This window comes from Hipposideros armiger, unplaced genomic scaffold, assembly GCF_001890085.2.
Source record: "Hipposideros armiger isolate ML-2016 unplaced genomic scaffold, ASM189008v1 scaffold_218, whole genome shotgun sequence".
NCBI classification, from domain to species: Eukaryota; Metazoa; Chordata; class Mammalia; order Chiroptera; family Hipposideridae; genus Hipposideros; species Hipposideros armiger.
The window spans coordinates 514,035-539,611 of NW_017731568.1; the positions used below are offsets into that span (position 1 = coordinate 514,035).

Genomic DNA, 25,577 nt, shown 5'->3' on the forward strand with positions numbered 1-25,577 from the left:
GCTGTTGCTGTCTTATCCCATCCTATCTCCTCTCAGCTTCACAGAAGGCTGTTCAGGTGGTGACAGTCTCTTAGGGCAGAGAATTCTGTAGAAGGAGGTCTGAGGACCTTCCGGCCAGACATAGTCGTCTTTGATCTTGGGGCTCTGTGCTTGGCCGAAACATCACATTATTGCTTTGTTTCAGGCTGGACACTGCCAGGTGCCTACTGCTTGACTTGTTTAAATGACGGACTTCAAGACTAGACAGCATGGTTCTTTTCAGTGTATTGCATGAAGGAGCTACACTAGTCCAAGTAAAAAGCAGACCCCAAATGGTTACATTATACACGCTGTGAGGTTTTTAAACTTGTGACAAGGGACAGAAGGGAAATTCTACTCATTGCAAGGAAATCCTCACTTAAGCTTCAGTGAGCCCAAAGCACTTAAAAACCCATGAACCTTCAGCTGGTCCCCCTTAGCCAGTCCAGTCTCTACGAGGAACTGGCATATGTTCTTGTGCTGGTCACCCTGAAGCTGAATTACTTCTCCATAGTCTGGATGCTGAATTACAGTACCATTGCAGGTAAATTTCTTAAATGCCTTTACTAGTTTCTTTTTATTGAAATTATCAGCGATCCCTCGGACAGTAGTAAGGGTCTTCCTGCTGCTTCTCTGTTGAATTCTTATATGGATATAATCCTCAGTGCCAGCAGGAGGCAGATCATCACCCTTACTTGCATCAGCAAAGGGGTTGAAAGAGTGGCTGTGGATAGCGGGCATACCATAGATTCCTTTTCCTCGGTGAAAATGGCCTGTGGAAGGTGGTGGGTGGAGGTGGACATGGGTGATGGAACATTGGGAAGCGAGGCTGCTGAAGCCTCAGCGGCAGCTTGGTGATTGGGGCCCACCCTATGGTTTTTGTTCGAAGAATTTAATCCATTTACTTTTAAAGTAATTATTGATAGGTATGTAGTTATTGCCACTTTCTTAAGTGTTTTCTGGTTATTTTTGTAGTCCTCTCTTCCTTATTCTCTTGTATGTTGATGACTTTCTGTAATGTTTGGATTCCTTTGTCTTTATTCTTATATTCCTATGCATTTCTTATAGATTTTGGGTTTGTGGTTACCATGTGCTTCATATATTCCAAGCTATGTTTGTAGCGGTCTTAAATATTTTCAGTTAATGATCACTTAAGTTCGAACACATTCTAAAATCAATAGAATTTTTACCCCTCCACATTTGTTTTTTCATCATTTTAAACTTCTTTTGTGTGTATTTGTGTGTATCCCTTAATTTATTGTTGTAATTATATTTGATCTTCCTACTTTTGTTTTTTAACCTTTGTGCCAGCTTTATAGTTGGTCAATGCACAGTTTTTACTAAGTGTTTGCCTTTGACAGTGGGAATTTTCTTCAGTCCTATATATTTTTAATTCATATTTTGACCATTTCTTCTTAAAGAAGTCCCTTTCACATTTCTTATAAAACTGGTTTAGTGGTGACAAACAGCTTTAGCTTTTTCTTGTCTGGGAAGCTCTCTCTCTCCTTTGATTCTACATGATAGCTTTGCTGGGTAATCTTGGTTGTTTTTCATCACTTTGAATGTTTTGTGCCAACCCCTTCTGGCCTGCAAAGTTTTTGCTGATAAATCAGCTGACAGTCTTATTCCCATAAGAGAATAACTTGTTACCTCTCTTGTAGTTCTCTTGCTCCTTTTAAGATTCTGTCTTTAACCTTTGGTATTTTAATTACAGTGTCTTGGTGTGGGTCACTCTGCGTTCATCTTGTTTGGGACCCTGCACTTCCTGTCTATTTCCTTTGCCAGGTTAGGGACATTTTCTGTCATTATTTTTTTCAAATAGGTCCTCAACCACTTTCTCTCTTCTCCTCCTGGTACCCCTATGATGCAAATGTTGACACATTGGATGTTGTCCTAGAGGCCCCTTAAATTATCCTCATTTTTTTAAATTCTTTTTTCTTTTTGCTGTTCTGGTTGGGTGTTTTCTTTTCCCTTGTCTTCCACATCGCTGATTTGATCCACTACTTCATGTAATCTGTTGATTCCCTCTAATGCAGGGGTCGGTCGGCAAACGGCAGCTCGTGAGCCACATGTGGCTCTTTGGGTACATTTCATCTCAAAAAGTTTACCCTGGAAGAGCCAATCCTGTCCCTCACAACAATTTAAAAATTATTTGAGAGCCATAAATGTTTTTACACAATCACCATTATATGAATATCCTTTAAAAATTTTATAAATGAAACTGATAGTTTTATTTTCATTTTCAATTTTACTTCATAGTCACATGTCTGTACCTAAAGAGCTGCATGTGGCTCGTGAGCTGCAGTTTGCCGACCCCTGCTCTAACATATTCTTCATTTATGACTTTTTATGTTTGCTACCTACATTTTTATGTTTCCTGTCTCTTTGTTGAAGTTCTCATTGAGTTAATCTATTCTTCTCTTAACTTCATTGAGCATCCTTTATAACCAGTGTTTTGAACTCTGTGTCTGGTAGATTACTTGTCTCCATTTTGTCTAGTTTTTTTCTGGAGTTTTGTGCTGTTCTTTCATTTGAGACATGTTTCTTTGTCTCATTTTTACTGCCTCCCTGTGTTTGTTTCTGTGTATTAGGTAGATCTACTATGTCTCCTAGATTTGGCAGAGTGGTGTTATATAGTCATGTCCTGTGGGGTTCAGTGGTGCAGTCTACCTGCTCACCTGAGCTGTGCGCTCCTAGGGTGTATCTTGTGTGTGCCCTCCTGTTGCAGTTGAGCCTTGATTGCTGTTGGCACATTAGTGGATGGAATTAAGCCTCAGACTGACTGGCTATGAGGGTTTGCTGTGATTATAGCAGACGAGCTGTTATGCAGAAGTCACTTTAGTGGGGCTCTAGTGCCAGCTGAGTCCACCCTTTGGGTGTGTCATTTGTGGAGCTGGTTGGGTGGTGCTCTGGTGTGGTCTGAAGCTGGCCACCAGATGTGCTGGTTCTGAGGCTTCTTGGGAGGGGCTCTGGTGCAGGTCAAATTCAGCCACCGTTTGTGCTCAGCTTTGGGCCTTCTGGTAGAAACTACAAAGCGATTTGTGGTTGACTGCCACTTATACTGGCCTTGGAGTAACTCGAGAGAAGCTATTCTGCAAATTGAGGCTGGATGCCACGAGCGTTGGGACCCTTTGGTGGTCACCATGATGTGAGCTGAGGTCAGAGTCTGTGGCTGCTTAGTTGAGGCTACTTCCTAAGCCAAGACTGGTCGCTACTTGTACCTGGCTTAAGGCTACCTGATGGGAGTTACAGTGCAAGTTGAGAATGGTTGCCACTTGTGCCGGGCTTGGGGTAGCTTAGTAAAATGACAGGGCACACTGAGGGCCTGCCAGTTTTTGAGCTGCTGCCTTTGTGCTGGAGCCCAGAGCAAGAGTTTGTGAGTGAGTCTGTGTGTGGGCCCTTTAAGACCTTGCACATAGTTTTAACCTAATCAAGTTTTTCTGAAGGAACATTAGTCTGACATCTCATAATTGAGGAAAGAGGGACACTGCTTTATCTCCTGTAGCTTATCACCTTGATGAGCCTTGTCTCTGCATAATATTCTCTCTTTAAGACCTGGGCGTGAACCACTTGGACAGATGACGTGGTCCTATGGACTGACTCATTGTGTCTTCCCCGCAAATTCACATGTTGAAGCTCCAATCTCTGATGTCATGGTATTTGGAGGTGGGTGCTTTGGGATGTAAGTGGGTTTGGATGAGGTTGTGGGGGTGGAGCTGCCACGAAGGGGTTAGTGCCCTTAGAAGGGATAAAGGGACCAGAGTGCATTCTGTCTCCACCATGTGAAAATACAAGATGGCTGTCTGCAAACCAGGAAGAGGATCCTCCCCCGACACTGGACTTCCCGGCCTTCAGAACTGTGAGAAATATGTTTGTTGTTTAAGCCCCCTGGTCTATGGTAATTTGTTATAGCAATGCAAAAAAACAGTTCTGTGAATCTTTTATCTAATTATCAGGATGTTGTAATGTTACAGATTTCTCTTGATGAGGCTCATTAGGAAAAAAGTTCTCTGGCCTTTATAATAGAAACATTTTTTTTCTGTGGAGCAATTGGCTTGCTTTTATCTTATGGTTGCCTTGAGTTATATGATTAATATTCCTTCTTGGTGCTGCATACTGGGTACGCTGGAACCAAACTTAACACTTTTAACGTATTATTTAGAACTTCATGGGATAAATATTTTGTATATGTCTATTCTAGATATTGTTAGTGTTTGTTGCTGTTATACAAAGAAAGGATTTTGTGATAAAATATACATAGGTGTGCTAGGGGGAGAAGAGACATTAAAGTAGCTTTAAAAATCTCTATTTAAAATCTAGAGGCAACCTGGAAAGGTGATTTTGTAATAAAAATGCATACATGTAGAAAATTCATGAACCAATCAAGTAACACTTGTGTATTATATTCTTAAACTTTCACTAGCTTCAATAACATTAGTTATATTAATATAGTTATTATATTAATATATTAATATTTCAACATTATTCAGACAGAGCTTTCATTCTTTCGAGTTCTTTCCCATTTGTCAAACATAACAGGAGAGAGAATGTACAATGTTAAAAATTTATTTCTGAAATGCTTTATTCTTTTAATCAGTATACATAATATTAGGTATAGAATTTCCTTAAAAATTAACAAATAACTAAGTTTCATTGTTAGGACATCGATATAGAGAAGGAAACATCTGGCTGGCTCTTTGGACTTTTTACATTTATCAAAGTTACAAGTAGATTCTCATGTTATTCTTCTGTGTTACTTTTGTCCAAGTTGTGACAGCTAAAAACAAAACAAAATCATAAATATAACTTTTTATTAATCGCAAAAGAAACATGCATTCAAATATGCATTCTAAATGCACTTTCATCATGGTAAAATTTAGGCTTCCTATTTCATTCACTGCATTTCTAGAAGAATAATAAATTTTCACTCATGTTCACCACTAACTCAAATGTTTAAGATTTGTAGATATTTTAATATCATGAAGCAATAAACAGTATTGGCAAAAAATGTGTAAAACAGTATGGGTACAAATTCAACTAATGGAAAACAAAGCCCTGAGAATGAAGAAATTACTGTTATTTTGCTGTGTATAATGCGCTCCCACGTTTTTAGCCCAAACTTTCAGGGAAACGGAATTAGTGCTACCCATGTATAATGCGCATCCTTATTTTTCCCCTCACAAATTTGGGCAAAAAAGTGTGCATTATACATGGCAAAATACGGTAGTAATAACTCGGTATGAAAATATAAAGAAAAATGTTCTGTGGGACTTCACTGCTGACAGTTCACTTCTCCATATATTTTAATTTTATATTTCTAAAAGGTCATTAAAATGAAAAAGTTTTCCATTTTGGAAGGCTGGGTAAACTCCTGCTGGACCAGTTCTCCAGAGACAGCAATTATAACCTTGAGACAAAATACAAAACCAGCTAGCTTCCTGAAGGCAACTGAAAGCAGGTGGGTTGTGGAGGACAGTCAGCCCCTGGCAGGAGGGACTGGCACTGGCTGAGTTCCCTGCTCTGTGTCTTAGCCGGAAGGCAAGGTCCTTGCTGGTGCTACACTGGCAGCTAACACTGACAGGAAACCTGCAGTCTTTCTGGCCTGAAGAACCAGAGGAGTGTGGGGGAGAGCCTGGAATGGACAGAGCCAGGGTAAGGGAGTCCTCAACTGGGTTTATTGACTTTTCTTAGATCTATAGTGAAATTCTGAACCACCTGTGAATGAAAGAGATTAAGTGAAATTTGAGCTGCTGCTCAAGAGACAGAATTTGAAATCTGAGTCTAACCAAGTTGATTGCCTGCTAAAACCACAATTCAACATTCTTTAGAGAAACAGAATGCAGTTTCTAAAACATTCACAATATTAAAGAGTTTAAAATTAGTTAATATATGAAGAAACAGGAAAATGTGACCTGTTCTCTAAGGTGAAAGACAATGGAGAATGACAGTAAGATGATCCATATGTTGTAATTAAGAGACAAGGTTTAATTTAAAAAAAATTTTTTTTAGCGGAGCCATCCTGCCACCTGTTGGCAGCTCAGTGGCTGCTCAGTTTGGGCCGGGAACTGAACCAGCTGTTGCTCAGAGCTCAAGCGAGTTCTTAACCAAGTGAGCCACTCGGCCGACCCAAGAGACAATGTTTTAAAAGCAGTTATCACAACTATCCTCAATGAAATAATGGAAAATATGCTTACAATGAAAAGATAAGAAATCTCAGTAGAGAAATACCAACTATATAAAAAAACTCAAATGAAAATTTCATAATTGGTAAATACTATTCAAACAGGAGAAGGGGGATAACAGAGTAAAGACTTAGTGAATCTGAGGACAGAGCAACTTAAATTGTACACTCTAATGAACAGAATATTCAGGGATCTGTGGGACAATATAAAAAGTGGAACATATATTTAAATAGAGTCCCAAAAGGGGAAGAAAGAGAAAATTGGGCATAAAATATTTGAAGAAATAACAGCTGAAAAATCCCTAAATTTGGTGCTGAAAAATCCCTAAATTTGGTGAAGGTACATAAACTTATAGATTCTGGAAGCGTAGTGATCCCCAAACAATAATACACAAAAAGTCACACAAGATAGATAATATTTAAACTGCTGGAAATCAAAGATAAAGACAAAATTTGAAAGCAGCCGAAGAGAAATTACATATTACACATAAAGTTACATCAATCTGAATGATTGCTGACTTCCTATCAGAAAGAAGATTGTAGAATAATCTTTAAAAGTATTGAAAAACTGTCAATTCAGAATTCTTTATCCAGCAAAGTCATCATTTAAGAATAAAGGTGAAATAAGGACATTTCATATAAAAGAGAATTAAGGGAATTCACTGTTAGCATACCTGAGCTACACTGAATACTAAGAAAAGGATTTCAGTCAACAGATAAAAACGAGAACCTATTCTAAGTAGGGATGGAGTAGTACTGGGAAATCACATCTGTGTAAATGCAAAAGATGTCATTTCTTTATATTTGAAGAACAAATGATATCATCCACTGTCTTATGAGGTTAATTATGTACACAGATATAAAACATGATAATCAGCATAAATGCTTAGAGAATAGGTCTATACAGTTGAAGGTTTTTGCATTTAATTCAAGTGACATAACATTAATTCTAGTCTACAAACAGTTAAAGATGTATATATATTGTGATCTATACAGGAACTGCTAAATAAATAATGCAGAGATATAGCTAAGTATTAAGGGAAAAATGTACTGATATCTATAATTTACTTAAAAAAAGTTGGAATGATGAAAAGAATGAACAATGGGTAGATGGGTAGGTATCTTATAAAGTACAGTGAAATGTTAACAGGAGTGTACACGTGTTCATTGCAAATTTTCAACTTTTCTGTGTATCTGAAATTCTCACAATACCATTAGGCCACTACATGGTGGTAAAAAAAATACAAGAACCACATAATGGGGGTGAAAGTTGTGCTGGAAAATGATACTAGGAACAGTTGCTGTAAATGAGTACAAGGTGGTTATGATTTTGGTGGCAGCCAAGGCAAAGGTGAGAGGACATTACCGGTCTGCCTACTGAGCATCCCAGGTAGATGGGCCTTCAAAGAGCTAAAGTTAATGTGATTAATGTAGTTACTGAGAACACTGGGGGGAAACAATACTAAGGTAGAGACTGTACACCTCAGATACTGCTGTCATTAACTTTCAAGGTGAATGTCATTCCACTGTGTCACCTGAGCACATCTGGTAGTAACCACCCATGAAAGTTACTTTATTTCTCAGCCGAATTTGTGATATGCTTGACATAGTCAGGAATGTGACAGCATGTTTAGAAGTTAGGAAATGCTGAACTGAATTTTGCTTAATTACATACATTACTTGAATTTTACTTACTTTTACTATCTATCTATCAATCAATCTATCATCTATCTATCAATCTATCATCTATCTATCTACCTACCTACCTACCTACCTACCTACCTACCTACCTACCTACCTACCTATCTATTTAGCTGAGCCATCCTGCCATCTGTTGGCAGCTCAGCTTGGGCCAGAACTCGAACTGCTGCTGCCCAGAGCTTGCACTCTTGAGTGAGCTCTTAACCAACTGAGCCACTCGGCCGGCCCACATACTTGAAGTTTAAATTTTCTGAACTTACCTTTTCATGGACTTGGGATATTAAATGTTACTTATCATAGCTTTATTTATAGTTGTCCATGCAAAACCTTACATTCTTATAGCTCTATGGTTTTAGCTGGTTCAGATGAATATAAATAGTTCTCTTGCTCTCTTTTGAAAAATATCAACAGCAACTTAGGGTATGTGAACAGAACCAAACTAAAAAGGTACCATACCTGTTTTATGAACTGTGTAGCATTAAAAAGTTCACTGCAGCCATATAAAATGTGTTTGCCTTGTTTCCCCTGTAAAAAATCAGAGCCAGAACTCAGATATAAGTAAGTAACAAGTAATATTTTCAATATTCCCAAGAAGAGGGATTAAAGCTAATAAGACTTTTTGTTATTCTTAAAGGGTATTTTTTGGGTGGGTGGGTCGGGGGGGGTTGTTGGATTTTAGTGTACACATGTGTATCCTGAAACTGCATGGAATGAAGTGAAGTAGCATAATATTTAAAAACATACGTATTATGGTACGCTGCTGGTGTCTTTTATACTGAAAACATAAGGACTCCTATGAGTGCCACATTTCATTGGAGCAACAATTATCTATAAAATCTTAGGCGAACATTCTTGCAATGGAGGACCTGGAATTCCATGAAGAAAACATTCTTAGAGTTCTGTTACGTAGAAAGCAAGATATGGTGCCAGTAGCATGGATTGTCATTTTAGTTTAATTTGTGCAATACGGTATTTTCATGTTAATATAACCCCTTCCATTTTGTAACTCTATGAATTTCATCCCTAATTTTGACAGAATGTTGGAGCCCAGTTACAGCAGTCAAAACTTTTCTACTGGAGAATTTTGGTAAGTCCTTAATGCTGAAATGTATTGTGAACTTGAAGGTAAATTTGTAAGATTTCTTTTGTAATGTAAAAAGATTATTCCATCACAAGGCAATTATGGTAATTCATCAAGGAACAAAAGAATTATAGTTTTGTAATACAAGAGAAGGACATTTCTCTGTGATGTACATAAGCTGAATAAATGTCCTAGAGCTCGCCATTTCTGAGAGCAAATAAACCAGTCGCATCTCACTCCGTTTTTCTCCAAACGAGATGGCACGTGCGGCAGTTATGCAGGGTCATATAACTGGGATGCTTGAGGCTACACAGGATATACTCACATAGGCACTAACAACAGTAGGGGTCACAGCATGTAAGGATAAAGAAAACACAGGGAACATTCGAGGGCTCCACAACTTCTAGGCATGCTCCCTGGTATGCCATCTCTGTAGCTCAGGACACATTTCATTTTCAACCGTGAACGACCAAGATGCAGTGGAGACACCTTGGTGGCAGGGGAGCTCCAAGGAGGATCCTTTTAAACCTCTATGATCACATGGACAAAATCAGGACCAGGCTTAATAGTAGCAAGAGGACAATGTGACGGAAACCAGGTGCAAACCATTAGTCTCCACATTTCTTGTTCAACAATGCTGACAAGCTGGTGCAAGTTGCCCCCAGCCTACCTTGGACACTAGCACAGGACCAGATGGATCACTAGTTGGTCCATGTCATTCAGGGCTGGCCAAATGTCTTTATCTATTCACCCACTGATGGGCAATTAGGTTGTTTAGGTTGCTTCCATATTTTGGCTACTGTAAATGCTGCAGTGAACACAGGGATGCATATATCTTTTCAAGATAGTATATTAGTTTTCTTTGGATAAATACACAGACGTGGAACTACTGGGTTATATGGTGGCTTTATTTTTAATTTTTTGAGACACCTCCACCGTTTTCCATAGCAGCTGCACCAATTTGCAGTCTCACCAACAGCACACAAGGGTTCCCCTTTCTCCATATCCTCACCAACACTTGTTATTTCTTGTCATTTTGATAATCGCCATTCTGACAGGTGGGAGGTGATATCTCACTGTGGTTTTGATTTGCATTTCCCTGGTTATTAGTGATTTTGAGCATCTTTTCATGTACCTGTTGGCCATCTGTGTGTCTTTACAAGTTCTGAGGAAAGGAGCTATTGCAAACATGACACAATGACCACACCTCTAAATCTGCCAGAGGAATCATGGAAGGGGCTGTTCCTCCTTTTCACTTAAGTGAGATGAGTGGTTTCTGCATTCTTTCTAACCAGTGGACAAGACAGTCCTGTGCGCTCACATTTATCCAACCTTCCTTCACATGACTGGGAATGGACGAAGGGGAAAGCCCTGGCCAGCCTCCTAGTGCCACCAGCTCTAGAAATCAGTCATCTTGCTGAATCTGATGGTCTTTAAACCAGGGGCCAAGTTCTGGGTAAAAATGAATGACAAATGAAAAGAAGTCTTGACTCTCAGAAAGGAGCCAATAAGTGAATAATACAAAAAGGGAACGCTAACATTATCTTGGTACCTTGTAAGAGGCTGAGAGCAAGAGAATACTCCTCTTAGCTATATTTACAGAGATGCCCTTAAGGCCTGCAGAAATCACCTCCTTTGGAGGTCGCCTCGATTTGAAGCTGAAGGTCGATTTACTCTGCAGTGATTCATGTGATATGTCTTGATGTTGCTAATAACATCTAAGGGATAAACACTTAGAATAATTTTAATGTTTCTCCTTCTTTTATAGGTTCTCATTTTGCAGGTTTTATATATTCTAAAGGATCCCTTTTGAGAGGCAAAATTAGGATACTGTTGCCACTCAAATGCATACAAAAGAATCTGTTCCACAACAGGGACCACCGTGTAACTATTGATCTACGTGGGGTCTGTTCAGAAAGATGGCCGGATGCAGGGACATTACAATAGCTGCTGTGTGCCTGACTAGTCACAGTTTGCACTGGAATGTTTGGTAAGCTGCACTGTTTCTTTAAAGTTATACCTGCACTGACGTCACTACACTGTACAAATGATTAGTATTCTGACATTTATCCTTATTTTTCTGTTCTATAAATGTAAAAAAGAAATGCAGAAAGGAGAATGCAGACAAGTGTAACTAAGAAAGCTGAACCAAGGATGGGGTGTGTGGAATATGTAAGTATGGGATTAATTTCAGCTGGTCTGTGGCAACCCTGTGTTTATTCCGGGAATGCTTGGAAGTAGTCATGTTGTTGGACCTTGGTGAAACCTGAATGAAACAGACCAATGAGTGCTTAATACAGTCCTGTGCATGGGTCACAGACAGACCAGGTGAAACTGGCACTAGCTTGTCAGCACTGTTTATAGAAATTGGACAGACTGACAGTTTGCACCTGGCCATGCAGCCTGATTCTGGCTATATGACCAGAGAGGGCTATGAAAGACCCCTCCTTGTGCAAGACGGATGCTCCCCGGTGTGAGGTATCTTACACAGATCTTGGTGGTTTACATTCTGAAGATGAAGCTAGTCCTGTGCCATAAAGACAGGATCCCGGGAGTTGTGCCTGGGAGGTTGAAGCTCTGTGGCATCTGCCTGTGTTTGTTTTTCTCTTGCTGTACCCAAATCTCTACCTTTATTAAAGCCTTACATGACACAGGACATAAGGAATGATCATTATTTCATGTTAAGTGAATACATGAAGATTACAAAATGTCTTTCTAAGAGTCACTAATTCTGTTGGCCCACCATTTTAAATGGCATTTTTGCTCTTCAGGTTACATCCTTTCCTTCACATCCTTCTGCTTAGCTGTCTATCACTCTCCACGTCTGTCAGCTTTGAATAGTACTCGCTGCTAACTTGCTACTTCTAAAGCTCTTGTTTGCTGAAAAAGCAGACACTCTAAATTTGTTAGAAGTATGTTGCTGACTTAAGCCAACAGAATGGGAGAAAAGTGATTATTGTTCAAGTAAATGTGTTTGGTAAATCATTGACCAAGGGAGACTCTTTTGGCAGAGAGGCTTACTTGAGGTCTCTCAAGTCAAATTAAGACAGATAGCTGCAAAGTACATAACCTTAATATGATACATTATTTTTCAGATCAAGTACAATTTCAGGCCAGAAATGAATGTGATAGAAATAAAAAAACAATGATCATATGGACATTTCCCCCTATAAGCAGGATTTTTAAACTACCTCTGGAAAAGGGATTATGTAAGAAGCAGGAGAGCCCCCAGAGAATGCTGGTATTCTAAAGACAGAACAACTGTGAAAAGTCAAATGATAAAAGAATAAAAGGGCCAAATGTACCTTTATGTAGTCAACAAGGTTTTGATATTCAATGTAGTTACCTCCTCCCACCACAAAAACAATTGCCTAAAAATGCAAACAGGAACAAAATAAGTATGTTAAAATAAATAGTTAAAACAGTATTTTAACTTTCAAGCATCATGGTTTTTAGGTTGGCGCATATTCCACAACTTAGGTGTAAAAAATACTAGCTAGCAAATGGTCACATCCTACGTGCCTGATGCTATTTCAATTATAAAGAAATTTGTTTCTAAAAAGTCTATAAATATATAAATTTCTATTGTCTATTGAGTGGTAAGTGAGGTAGAGATTTTTCAGCAACAATTTAGAGGAAAATAAACCTCATTATTCACATAAGAAATTTTAAATAATCCAAATGGCTTTCTCTAAATGGCATTTTTGAATCTGAGATATTTATTGTAGGTAGAAAAAACAGAAGACTGAAAGCTTAACATTTTATAATTTCCAATGTATGTTCTTTACTGTATTTTTATTGAGAAACTTCTTTGTATTTCAAGTAAAAACAGTCATCATATTTTCACAAAAGTTTGGAATCCAATTTTAGGAGTTCCATACATATAAAACTTTTGCTGCAATCTTACTTTTTTTCCTATGAATTACTTAATTTTGGGTCAGTTATTTTGAGCTTAAATGATTATCAATATAAGCAGCTTTATAAATTAGAAAAATACAGTTGCTAAGAATTTTTTTTTAAACAATCGAGTGCACAGAATTGGATTTATCAAGGTCGCCATACAGTTATCATAAAAAAGCCATGTTTAGGACAAAGAAATTCTTGACTGCTTGTTTACCTTTTCATCTTTTGTTTTCAGAGGCAGAAAATTTTTATATGGAACTTACCTCTTGGAATGGATTTTTGTTCCTTGGAACTGAGCTATAACAAAGAAAAACCATAATGAAACTTTCACCCAAGGCTTTTCTGATGGATAAAATAGGCACGGAACACAGACACACACACACTCTCTCTCTCTCTGGAATATGTATTTAACATTCTCCTTCCTTCACTCTTCGAGGGTAGGTCCTTCAGTTTTGTGTAGCCAGGTAATGAGTTGGGATGCAGAGGATGAAGATAGAAGAGGTGTATGTCGGATTGAGAGGGAGAAGGAAAGACTGAGCAGCAGCCCATAAGAAGTGGAAATGAGGGTATAAGGTGAGTTGATAAAGTATATATATTTTAGTGGTAAATTATGTAAAAGTTTTTATGATACTCAACATAATAATTTGTGCGTATTTACATTTGTGAAAAACTATGTAAACACATAAATGAGAAGGATAACAACAATTTAGGAAAGGGGGGGATGGCAGGAAGGACCTAGATTTTGCTTTAGCGTATTTCTTTATGTACTATGTCATTATATATTAATATTACATATATGACATATTTATTTATATATTTATAATTTATATATTAAAAAAATACTTCCTTGGTGTCCAAGGTCTTTTAGTAAAGACATTTCTCAAAGCTTTTGTGAGATAGATATATATTTGTTTTGAGTGCTAAAATAGGTTGTACAAAGACAACTTAGTTTTCCCTCAGAAGCAATTTTTAAAAATCTCACCCAAGAGAAGAAAGCTACTATAACCTCCCTTAATTATTCAGAGGCTGATTCCATAGTTCTATTATCTTTCCCTCCTTTCTATGGCCTGTCTGAATATTCCACAGAAGGGACCAGAAACCCACCTGCTAGAAATACATCATCAGTATTTAACTTTCTTCTAGATTGCTTTAAGTTCCTCTAAGAGTAGACATGGAAATGAAGACAGGTGAGACTTAAATAGCACAGTTATTAATAACCAAGATCTACTTGTAATGAGATAGCTCAGAAGGATGAATCTATTAAAAATGAAACTCTGAGCTCCTCTGTATTATCAATGCTAATATTCTTCCTCGTTATCATACATCATTATCATACATAAACTACAAGTAGGATTAAAAGAGTTCCTCAGTAAGTTTCTTCTTAGAAACATATATCTATTTGTTAGCCATATGCAAATGGTAAGGAAGGAAGGAAGAAAATGTAAGCTGCAGAATAACAAGATAGGAAAAGAGTTGTAAAACCCACTGTTTTAAAAAGTACATACACCCAGTGGTTTTTAGTATATTTACAGAGTTGTAAAACCATCGCCAGTGTCTAATTCCAGAACATTTTTATCATCCCCAAAAGAAGCCCCACACCCACTGGAGTTGTTACTCCTCATTCTTTCTATAATTTATTCTTTATCAAATTCCCTTTTGCCAGCTGCAGCTGCTATGAGCACCTTCTTCCGCAACTTTGGTAGTATTTCCAGTAATAACCTTTTAAGTTATCGAAACAATCTAATAATCGACTACCTAGTGATTAGAGTATCGATCCTGACTACCTACAAAAATGTGAAAGCCTGGGTTAAGCAAAGACAAAGTTCAAAAGGTCCCAAATGTAAGGTAGAGGCAAGAAACCAGCTTTACCCAACCAATCATTTCAAGAAGGGTTTTTCCTCAAATTTCTGCCTATTCTTTCTCTGTATCTTGTAGGCTATTTTTCAAACCATCATTAATTAAATCTTCAAAAATAATATCCATAATAAACAAATACCTTACCACACCATTTTTATCATAAAATATAAATTATTTGTAGAATGTTTCATTGCCATAAAGAAGTATTTATAGCGATCCACAGCAGCTTTAATTATATGGATCACTTAAGTAAAAAAGAAAAACAACAAAATAACTGGTATCTAACATAAAGGTCCCATCTTTTCAGTTGGTCCAATAAGAATATTTATTTTAAAACACACATAATCCAAATTCTCATCTCCCACAGATAGTTTCTAATACTGCCATCATTTCATTAAAAACAAAACAAATACCATTTAAAGTTTTTTTGTGTGTATATACTTGGAAGAAAAAATGCCAAAATGTTAAGTATAATTACCAGTGATTATCTCTGGGTAATGAGATTATACATAGAGTTTACTTACCAGTTTTCTATATAGTTAATTTTTTTAGTAATAAGCAGTTATTTATTTGTAATAAAAATCTATTAAGTTATTTATTCTTGGCAGGGGTGGAGAAGTTTACAACAAATTACACAAGAGTTGCTTACCTGTCATTGCCCCGCAGCATTTTGGGATCAAAATATCTATAGTCATCAGTTTCCTATTAAACAAATAGAATTTTACCATGATTATGGAGTTTCTCTTTAGAAAATTACAGTTTGGCTTTGAGTAATTTATTTTAATGACCAATTAATTTGGTAGAATGTTTTACCACCATCATTTACTGAGCACTTATGTGTTAAGCATTATTCTAAGTGCGTTAGATGAAACTACTTAATCCCCATAACATCTATGAAGTAGTTACGGTATTATTATTATCCCTATTTTTCAGATGGGCAATCTGGGGTATAGAGAGGTTATATAACTTTCCTAAGGTCACATGACTAGTAAGTATGTTAATTCCAGGATTTGAGCCCCAATAGTGTGGTTTTAATGCCCCACCTCTTCACCACTATGCTACACTGCGTCTTGAAAATATATATTTTATAAGCTAATGTACTTAAGTATTTTTGGTTTTAGAATTTTATTATATCTTTATATGTCCACGATTTTATTGAAAATACAGAATACCTAATACAGGTTCACAATCTATTTGAAATGTTTGCAGTTAGATGTAGTTTGGAATTGTGAATTAAAAAAAAATTTAGATATCATGCATAAACCGTATGTAATGTACACTCCCAGTGGGCAGCACCCCATCAGCTAACACATTAATATTTCTGTGCCTGAATATTAAATAAGGTAGGATAAATAAAAACTATAAAGAGCCTCAACTTGAGTTAAGGTTAGGTTTTGCCACCAAATAAGTTATAACAAATCTTTTAGTTTTCAGAACTTTTTAGATTTCAGAAGTGGTAGAGAGGGGGTTTTGGACCTCTATTCTAAATTGGAAACTAGCTCATTCATATTAAAGGAGTTCGAAAGTACTGCTTTCCTGCTTATGATGTAATCACTTCCTAATCTCTGCTTCCCTTCCATCCATCACAGAAACTCATTCTTTTCTGGAGTGTGGATGGCCCGCCCCAAACCTGACTGATGACGAACTCCACAAGTTGCCACTATCTATCTAGTCCTGTGCTCAGTGGTGGACAGTGCTAATCAATCATGGAACCCAAATGTAGTGTCAGAATCCCTTAACACTTTACTCCAGGAGAACACTACGGGCTAGATTTACCAGGCAAGATAAAATTTATCTGATACCTCCTTAATCCCTTTCTTTCAATTTGTTCAATCAAGACAAATCAAAGGAGAACATTTAATTAATAAATGTAAATGATAAGAATGCACCTAGAATTAGTTTACAGCGTTTTTGCCTTTAAGATACATTTCAAGATTACCAGCCAGGTCTAATTTAGTACACTTTGCTAATTTTGTCAATGCCTCTAAATCAATTTATCTATCTGCAAACAGGAAAGAGACCAGAGAGAGTGTAAGTAGCTGCTTCATCCAGTAGATAGATGCAAAAATGCTTCCAAAGCAGAAAAAATTTACTTTTTCTCATTGATTAACACATATCGTCTGTAGTAATGTTCCTTCAGTTATAAAGTGAATGTCAACAGAACTGACAAATGAACTTATGCAACTTGGAGAAACATCGGAGTAAGACCTACAATTTAGCAAATCCCTGTGTCCGAGAGACAGCATGTGTGTGGGATGAGCAGTAGGCAGGGATACAGAAGTAGCAGGGTTTGGGTTCCGATTCTGCTACTAATAATAGTGTGACGGGAAAAGTCACTTAACATCTCTTGGTTTCCTCTACTCCATTGTTAAAATTACTTGTAAACTCTAAAGTTCTGTGATTCCATGAAGGTCATGGTTCTTGCCCTCATCAGTACAGCACAATGGTGAAAAATGTGGCCTGCCCAGTTCTGACATTGATTAGCTGTGTCCTTGGGCAAATTAACTGACCTCATTGTGCCACAGTTTTTTTCATCTATACAATGAGAATAATAAAATAGTATTTTTTCTTAGAAAATTCTAATAAGGCTTAGATGAAATAGTATGTAAAAAATGCTTTGTACGGTTCCTGGCACCTTAAGTATGCAGTAAATGTTAGCCATTAGCATTTTTGCCATTTTCATCATCTCAACTTCAAGACTGGGACAGCAACAAAATACACCAAACTTCCTTAACCCCCTGTAGATATGGCATCTGTCTAAAATTTTGCACTTATTTATACTTTTATTCTTTATTATTGTTTGGGATAATATCTTCCAGCTATTTACTACTTATTATGAAGTAGTAGTCTATAAGATAATTAGTCATAAATATATACTTCTTGCAGGCTTTTCAAGCGAGCTCCTCCTCCATCGAGTCTAGGATGCATTACCAAAGTCTATTATTACTACATTGTATTACTACACTGTATATACCAACCACTTTCTCTCTATCGATTCCCAGGCAGAAGAATCCAATTCTTTTTAGCTTATTATTGCAGACAATTTTCTCATTCCTTTCATAACTGTAGCTGCCCCTTTTGGGGATCTTTTATTACATATATCTTTGTTTTCACATGGGCAGATTTTAAAATTGCTTTTGTTAATTTCATTATAATCATGTTTCAACAAACAAAAAATGACACAATCTGAAGATTCTGCTCTCACTCCTTCTCAACCTGGGATCTTAAGCCTCGCTGCCAAGTCTGTAATGATCCACATCAACCCAAACTGGGGTTTTGCTGGGAACAGGATCATGCAGCTTTCTCGATTCCAGACTCCTGACGATACCCACGCTCCTGTTGCCACAGCAACAAGCTGGGCTGTCTTATGAAACAGATTGTGATAATTTTTACACTCCTTTCTTGAATTGCAAACATAGTTTGGAAGCCCATTCCTTAAGTAAATGCTAACAATATTTACTCATTTGTCTATTTACCCAACAATTTATCTCTCACAACTTATTTTCAACTTGAAAGAATTGTCACCTGACCAAATGCACTTAAAAATTGCATTATGCGCTCCTCTCCTAATTTAATTTTCAGAAAACTAAATTGGTCTGGTACTCTTATACCAGCTGATGCTTAGTTACTAGTCTTATTCATTTACAGAAACTTGCTCCTCAGGGTACATTTTACATTTAATTATACATATAGAATATAATCTACACTTAATTTGTATGAGAGCTGGCCAGAGTGGTTCCAGCAGCTGAGAAAACCAATTCCCATTATCTGTGATAATGGCTAAAAATTGCTCTTTGAGAACATGGACTCTCTCCTTTCCTTCTCGTAGTCTGCTGTGATTACGCCCACAACAATCTCCGATTTCATCGCCTTTCATACAGTACGATAGGTTTAAGAATTTACAAATATTATACAATGTTACATGCTACTCACAGGGTTTGACTTCATCTCCATGAGATTGTCTAAAATACGAGTAACAGGTAGATTCTGTGGAAGAGATGAGTATTTGGTTAAATTATCAGAATAACAAACTAAGTTCTCTATTATCAAAACAACCTAGTCATTCTACAGTTAAGTATGCTTACCTCTCAAACACATTTTAAGATTAAGTATTCTGTGAATGGTGTCATAGAGGTAAATACCCTTGGTACTCACTACTCAAGTTTCCACAGAAAAATACAATTCTAAATCAAAAGGTCCTTTCAATATGTGGGTGTATCCAGGTTTTAGTACAAATACATGTTTCAGTTTTTTATTTTGTTGTATATGTGCTTTTTAATACTAGTAATTGCAAGTTTTTGTTTTGATCACCTAAGATTCCCATTGTCATTTTTCTTCCATTTCCTGAGAATTGTAAGTTTCTTTAAAAACAGAGTAACTTAAAGTTTGTGAAAATGTATGAGATTAAATGACCTAACAAGAGTTCTTTCATTTCTAATGCATATTCTTCTAAGCGAAAAAGATACTTGTGCTCTTTAAAAAGTGGGAAATGAATACATACAAACTTTAATGACCATTTTTATTTTGCCTGGGATAAATTCTAAATTTTCAGTGACAGACTGCACTGTCTTCTTACAGAACAAATTCCACTCTGAACACGAAATGTGTAACACTGGTGTTGGCAGAAGACTGCCTTCTGACATGCTTACACACCTTGGGAGAGGAAATACTATTGTTACACTTCAGTCTGATGGTTATCATTATTTTGAAAATAACACATGGAGTACAGAAATTTTACTACATGACTACTCGTATTATACCTATTCCAAGTGCATTCCTACTGGGATGGTATTCTGCCCACTTTGAACTGATATTTCCTTTGTGAACTGTACGAGATGTTCTGGAAAAAATAGTTTTGTATCTTAGAGGCTTCATACAACAAAGGCGACATTAAATCTGATTATTTAAATAACTTAGATAACACATTACTATTTAAAAAAGAAGTTTTACTTTCCTTAGGTCATAGGACATTTTACTGTTATTAAAATGGACTATCACAAAGGAAAATGCTGCTTTTACACATTTCTTTCTTTGTCTAGATTGGCAAGTAAAAACTTTTAAGATGATCTGAGGAAAGTAAAATTAAAGCTGTTTCATTATTCTGATATTTGTGTTGGCTAGGAAATTTTTAATATAAACACAAGCACCAAATGTTCAAGTTGACTGAATGTACTTCCTGAATTCTATTTAAAATTTAAAAAAAAAGTGTCCAAAATTTTACCTTTTAAGCTTTGTTTCAAATAAAATTGAGTTTTTCATATGTCTAAATCATGACTTTCTCTAAAGAATAATGGTACAGACTTAAATCTATGAAAGTGCTTTATCCAAAATAAAAAACTAGTTATATTTTTGTTCCAAGCAACACTAACAGAAGATGATGAAGTACTTTACAACATAACAGGGGGAAATAATAAAAAGAAATCTGGGTCAAGGCAACATTATAAATGATAAGATTTTACTAAAATTAATTTTATAGTCATTTCTCCATTTATATATAACTCTTTTAGCTCCCTAAATTGTACTATTAGATCTGTGCAATGCAGAAAAATTCAGAAAAGATTTTATAATGATAAAGCCTTAAGGGTCATATTACTTTTATTACATTTGTGAAAATAATTGGAAATTTGAATACTTATATCAACATCTCAGGATACATCTTCATTTAGTATAAAAATAAGATTTTTCTAAAAGATACAATTAAATTTTGCTTTGTATTTTATAGCTCAGCTGTATCTGAAGGCACACCTGCCAGTGAACAGGTCATTAATGAACCTAAGAAAAATTTCTTTCTAGCAGAATAGTTAAAAAGCTCAAGAGCCCAGAGACAATTCTTCATGTTTTTGTCTTGTCTTTACAACCAGATGACACCACAAGAATCATCTATCACTGCCCCACCATACAGTATTCACACACTGTAAAAGATTAAGGAAAACTTCAAGTGTAGAGAATGATAAAGGAAATACTATCTTTGAAGGTATAAGAGAGAGTTCTTCAGAAATCAGCTTCTGAGCTCGCTGTCACCAACTAATGTTCTACCTAGTTTTTGTTCTTTGCCGAAATGACAGCTTGAATTGAGTTAATCATTTTAAAGCCAATTTTACGTTAACAGTAATTTATATACAAGATTAACAAACTTTTAATTGATTGAAAAAATTGAACCCTGGCAGGTAACACACCAGTGAGAAAACATCAGAAGAAAACCACACAATTTTCTTCAATAAATACAACTTATCTGTAGAAACACAAAAAAAATTGTGTACCTTAATAAAAGAAGTGTAAATAAAATTTTAATCAAATGAAAAACCCATTGTTTAAAAAATTCCCAAGCATATTTTTTATTGTTTTTGGAAACTGTTGTTTGGTTAGTAACTAAATTTTTATTAGAAAGCCTCTATAAATATATAGATTTGGGAGACAAAGTCTCATATCTATGAATATCCTAAAATAAGGATCACTATTTCTAAAATCTTCAAATTTCAAATACATGAACTAGAAACTTTTCCTGGAACAAAAAATATGAGAAATCTATTTCTAAAAACCCTTACTGGTTTTATGACCACAGTCACGTTTGGCGATTTTAGTCACTAGAAAAATTTAACAATGTTAATTTTGTCGCAAAAAAAAAAATTGAAAAAATATGCACAGAAATTAAAAAACAATCTCTGAAAAGTATCCCAGTCCTATACCCAAAAGAGTTAAAAATTATTTCCCCCTCTAGTTCCCCTGGGATTAGCCACTTGCTCTATACTGCTGTGGGGTCTAAGGTGACTATTTCTAACTCTCCCCTTGCAGCCTTGGGATGGTAGTCAGATGAAGTCACAGTGAGGTTGGGACAGGAGTTGCTGCTGTCCTGATTATCAGAGCCCGGAAGAATAAAGCCGTATATGGGCCTCCTTGAAAAGAATGCTTATCTTTAAGACTGTATTAGCAAGTAAAGAATAAGATCAAGTGTGCGATGCTGGAAATATATTGGAACTGAGGGGATGTACCACTGATAGAAGGGTGGAAAGTTGTCAGTGAAGTGAAGATAGGAGGAGGGGGAATAAGATGGATCATCTATTTCCAAAATTTTAAAATTATAAATCAGAAATGAATCTACAGATGAATCCCAATACCCACAGCAAAATCCACAGTTGAGGAAATAAAAAAATATATAAAGTGGTACTTTTTCTAAAATAGCATGTTAATAAGAAAACAGATTATATAAACCCAATAAAACACGTTTGATCCTCCATCACCTAGCTTCAATAATTATCAACTTCTGGCAAATCTTATTTCATCTATATTCTCACCTACTCCCCAGTTTCCTAGGTTGTTTTAAAACAAGCTCCCAATATCAAATTATTTTAGCTCTAAATATTTCAGTACTTACCTCCGAGATATAAGAACTCTTAAAAAACAAACTATGGCAATAGTTTAACAATAATTTCTTAATACAGCTCAATACCCAGTCAGTGTTAAAATTTTCCTGTTGCATCAATTTATTCTTCACAGTTTTCCTGTTTAAATTATAATCTTAATAGGGGCCATATATTGCAATTAGATGATAGGTCTTTTAAGTCTTCTTAAATCTACTGAATTCCACTGTTTGCAATTTACTTGTTATTATTTCATTTTAAAAGAGGGATTATTTTAGCAAACAAACAAAAGAAAGTGCAATAGAAGACTGTTAAATTATGCAACTTTGTGCTACATTATTCATCATCACATTCTTGTACAATTGTCCTAAAATCTGTGAATATCGTTCAAATGGTTTTGTGACAGCTGATACTTGTGATGCATAAAACTTATGCTGCCCAAGAAACAAAGCATAAAAAGCTCTTAATAAGTGACCTAGAAAACTGGACATGACAAGACATCCTATTCTTTCTATTTTATTTATAGCTTCAACTGTTTATTCAGATAAAATAATCCAAAACAATATTTAGAGATTTAAGATGCATAAATTACTCAGAATTTTGTTAAGTGTGAAGCAGAATTCATCTCTAGCAGTCTCTTCTCTGACATCTCTTTCCTCTTATTTCCCAAACTGCCCCAGATCTCCCATCACAATACCTCAAAATTTTAGAACACTAGGACAATGTTACTTTTAAAATAGATTTCTATTAGTTTAAATATTTCTAGAGCAAGAGACTCTTTTTTAAGTACTGAATTGACAAAGATTACAATCAGATGTGTTGAAATTTGAGACGATGTAGAGAAGCAAGCACTATTACTGCAAATTGGTACAACTTTTCTGGTAATATTTGGTAATATTTATTAGAAACAATTAGAAATGTTCACTCTTTTGATTCCATAATTCAATCCTAGGCATTTATCATATGGAAGTAATCAGAGAGGAATACTCACCCAGAAAAAAAACTTAACAGTTAAAACTCATGTGTATATCCTTCGGTTATTTTTTTCTTTTTTTGAAACAACAAAAGATCATCTTGGATGACTTATTTTTGCTTTACAATGCAAAACAACACCCCCCCCCCAAATCAATAAATATTTCCTCTAATTTGAACCTAAGAAGTCTTATTAACATCCAGTTTTTAAAAAATGGCATGGCTTTTCTAGTTGTGGTGGCATAAATGTATAGAGATAACAACCAATCATTTCAAATTTTACTTTTGTAAGTGAGAAACTGCCTATATCAAAGCAGTTTGTTATTTGTGATGTTAAGAAAAACAAAAGGGGGGACTGGTCGAGTGGCTCAGTTGGTTAAGAGTTAGCTTAGGAGCACGAGCTCTGAGCAACAGGGCGGCTGGTTCAATTCCCACATGGGCCAGTGACACTGCGCCCGAGCTGAGCTGCCAACAGGTGGCAGGATGGCTCAGCTGGTGAGAGCATGTGCTCCTAACAACAAGACTGCCTGTTCAATGGTGGGCTATGCCCGCCCACAACTAAGACTGAACTCGGCACCTTGAGCTGAGCTGCCGTCCAGATGGCTCTGTGGATAAAGCGTGTGCTCTCTTAACAAGGCTGCTGGTTCAACTCCCGCATGGGATGGTGGCTATGCCCGCCCACAACTAAGACCCGCCCACAACTAAGATTGTAACACAGCACCTCGTGCTTAGAGGCCATGAGCTGCCAAGGGGGAGCCAGATGGCAACTGGTGCCCTCCACAACGAAGACTGAAGAACAACAACTTGGCTGGTCCTTTTCTCCAATTCCCCAACACTGTTCCTCTCCCCCAATTCCCCAATTAAAAAAAAAAAAAAAGCAAAAGGATTTGAGGTCACAAAGGATAATTCATTTTTACACTTTAGAACTCAAACAAAATTTTGTGTTAGAACAATAAAATAATTTGATTAGTTTAGACACCTCTTACTGGCATCATTAGGGGACACAGATCATGTGACTATAAGGTAATTAAGTTCAAAAAATAAATATGATCATTCCAAAGATTTAAATCTAATTTCTCAATGCTATGAGTTATCTGTGGTAAGGAATACTTTGTTCAGGGACTCTTACTAATTGGGATTTCCTTTTAAAAGTGACATGTTAAGAAAAATATGAAATTCTCCTTAAAAAAAAAATTTAACTACATGTGGTTATACAACAGCCAGTCTATCCAACAAAAGGTAGATAGTATCTTAGGAATTAGTGGTTTCCCTTCTGTCTCATGTAACAAAACCATCCTGTCCGGAGTTGATAATAAATAGAGTGGTGTGACAAAGATGCTCTCCTTGATGAAACTGTACTCAGGCTCTTCTGAGCTCTCTTGCAGCTAGGCCTCGACTTTTGGACTTCTGTGTCTGTCTCTGCATTTTCCAACTTTAGAAAGAATCATGCTAAGTTTAGCCAGAACCTCCCATCCTTGCTATCTGATCAGGTTCCTTACCCTCCACCATCTCCCCAGCAATGTGTGACCACACTGCCAGCCTTCAGCAAGAATCTTCTTAGGTTGGTTTAGCCAGGATCCCCCTTTATCTCTGATGTTTACTTTTAGTAACCTTCCATCCATTGACCCTACCCTGCTCCTTGACCATAAATTCTCACTTTTTCTAAATGTATTTAGAGTTAAGCCCAATCTATCTCTCCAACAGCAAAACTCAACTGCAGTGGTCCCAATACCTTCGACGATGGTCCCCCTGTATAAAGTCTGCCTTACTGTTCTTTAGCAAGTGTCATGAGTAACTTTTTTCTTTAAGAGGTGTTATGTTAAACTGTAAACAGTTTAACTGTATACAGTATGTTGGTCTCTAATGTGCCCAACTTCCTATTTCTGTGCCTTTTCATCTTTTTTAGCCCAAGAGAGTGAAGATAAACTGACTCAGGAAAGTACTGTGAGCCAGTATACAGTAAGTACTTATAATAACAGTAGCTCCTTACCAGGAGAGAGGGAGAATGGGAGGGGCTGAGAATAATTCCTAAGAGGGGTAATGAAGCTAAAAGTATTCCCAAAGTCAAGGGAATTGTAATAGATATGTATGATATTGTGGGGGAGGGGAAGTGGGGTGGCAGATTGGGGGAGGGGGGTTGTCACTTCGAGGGGTAAAAAGTATAACTATTGCACTGTGTTGTACAGCTGAAGCTAAATTTAAAAAATGTGTATTTCACAATAAAAAAAAAGTATTCCCAAGTACTTAGAAAATAATGCAATCTGGAATGTATGGAAAGTTTGAAAAGACATCAGCCTTTTAATTAAATAAACCAAATTAGGATTTTTCACTGTTCTTTGTTAATATTATATGGATTAAAAAAAATGTTACTCACTTATTCAAATAAAGAATTAAATGCCTACTTCAATGTAAAGTGCTATGGGAAATTCAAAGATGGGGGAAAAATTCCTTTCCCTCAAGGAATTCATCATCAAGAAGTAAAATACTACATGTCAATCATTGTGGC

General features: G+C 36.4%; 1 protein-coding gene, 1 long non-coding RNA gene and 1 pseudogene across 5 annotated transcripts in view; 1 reads left to right on the forward strand and 2 right to left on the reverse strand.

The window, feature by feature from the left end:
- Positions 1-284: 284 nt before the first annotated feature.
- Positions 285-759, reverse strand: LOC109389055 (eukaryotic translation initiation factor 1 pseudogene; annotated as a pseudogene).
- Positions 760-4,568: 3,809 nt separating this feature from the next.
- The window catches only part of SCFD1 (sec1 family domain containing 1), a 94,642-nt gene continuing 73,633 nt past the window's right edge, over positions 4,569-25,577 (reverse strand). For both annotated transcript variants that reach the window (XM_019654285.1, XM_019654286.1), the window contains 6 exons: positions 18,675-18,728; positions 15,391-15,443; positions 13,148-13,181; positions 12,287-12,352; positions 8,357-8,425; positions 4,569-4,795 (listed from right to left, as the gene is read on the reverse strand). In XM_019654285.1, the coding sequence (XP_019509830.1) occupies positions 4,772-4,795; positions 8,357-8,425; positions 12,287-12,352; positions 13,148-13,181; positions 15,391-15,443; positions 18,675-18,728 (300 nt within the window). In that variant the 3' untranslated portion in view covers positions 4,569-4,771. The remainder of the gene's footprint in view (positions 4,796-8,356; positions 8,426-12,286; positions 12,353-13,147; positions 13,182-15,390; positions 15,444-18,674; positions 18,729-25,577) is intronic.
- On the forward strand, positions 8,549-25,145 carry LOC109389056 (uncharacterized). 3 transcript variants are annotated; one of them, XR_002125337.1, is made up of 3 exons: positions 8,549-8,987; positions 10,750-11,153; positions 13,326-15,367. It is a non-coding gene; the product is annotated as an uncharacterized LOC109389056 (long non-coding RNA). The 3 variants fall into 3 exon arrangements; XR_002125339.1 differs by lacking the exon at positions 8,549-8,987 and adding an exon at positions 24,978-25,145 and having other exon boundaries at positions 10,070-11,153; positions 13,326-13,457; XR_002125338.1 differs by lacking the exon at positions 8,549-8,987 and adding an exon at positions 16,331-18,666 and having other exon boundaries at positions 10,070-11,153; positions 13,326-13,457.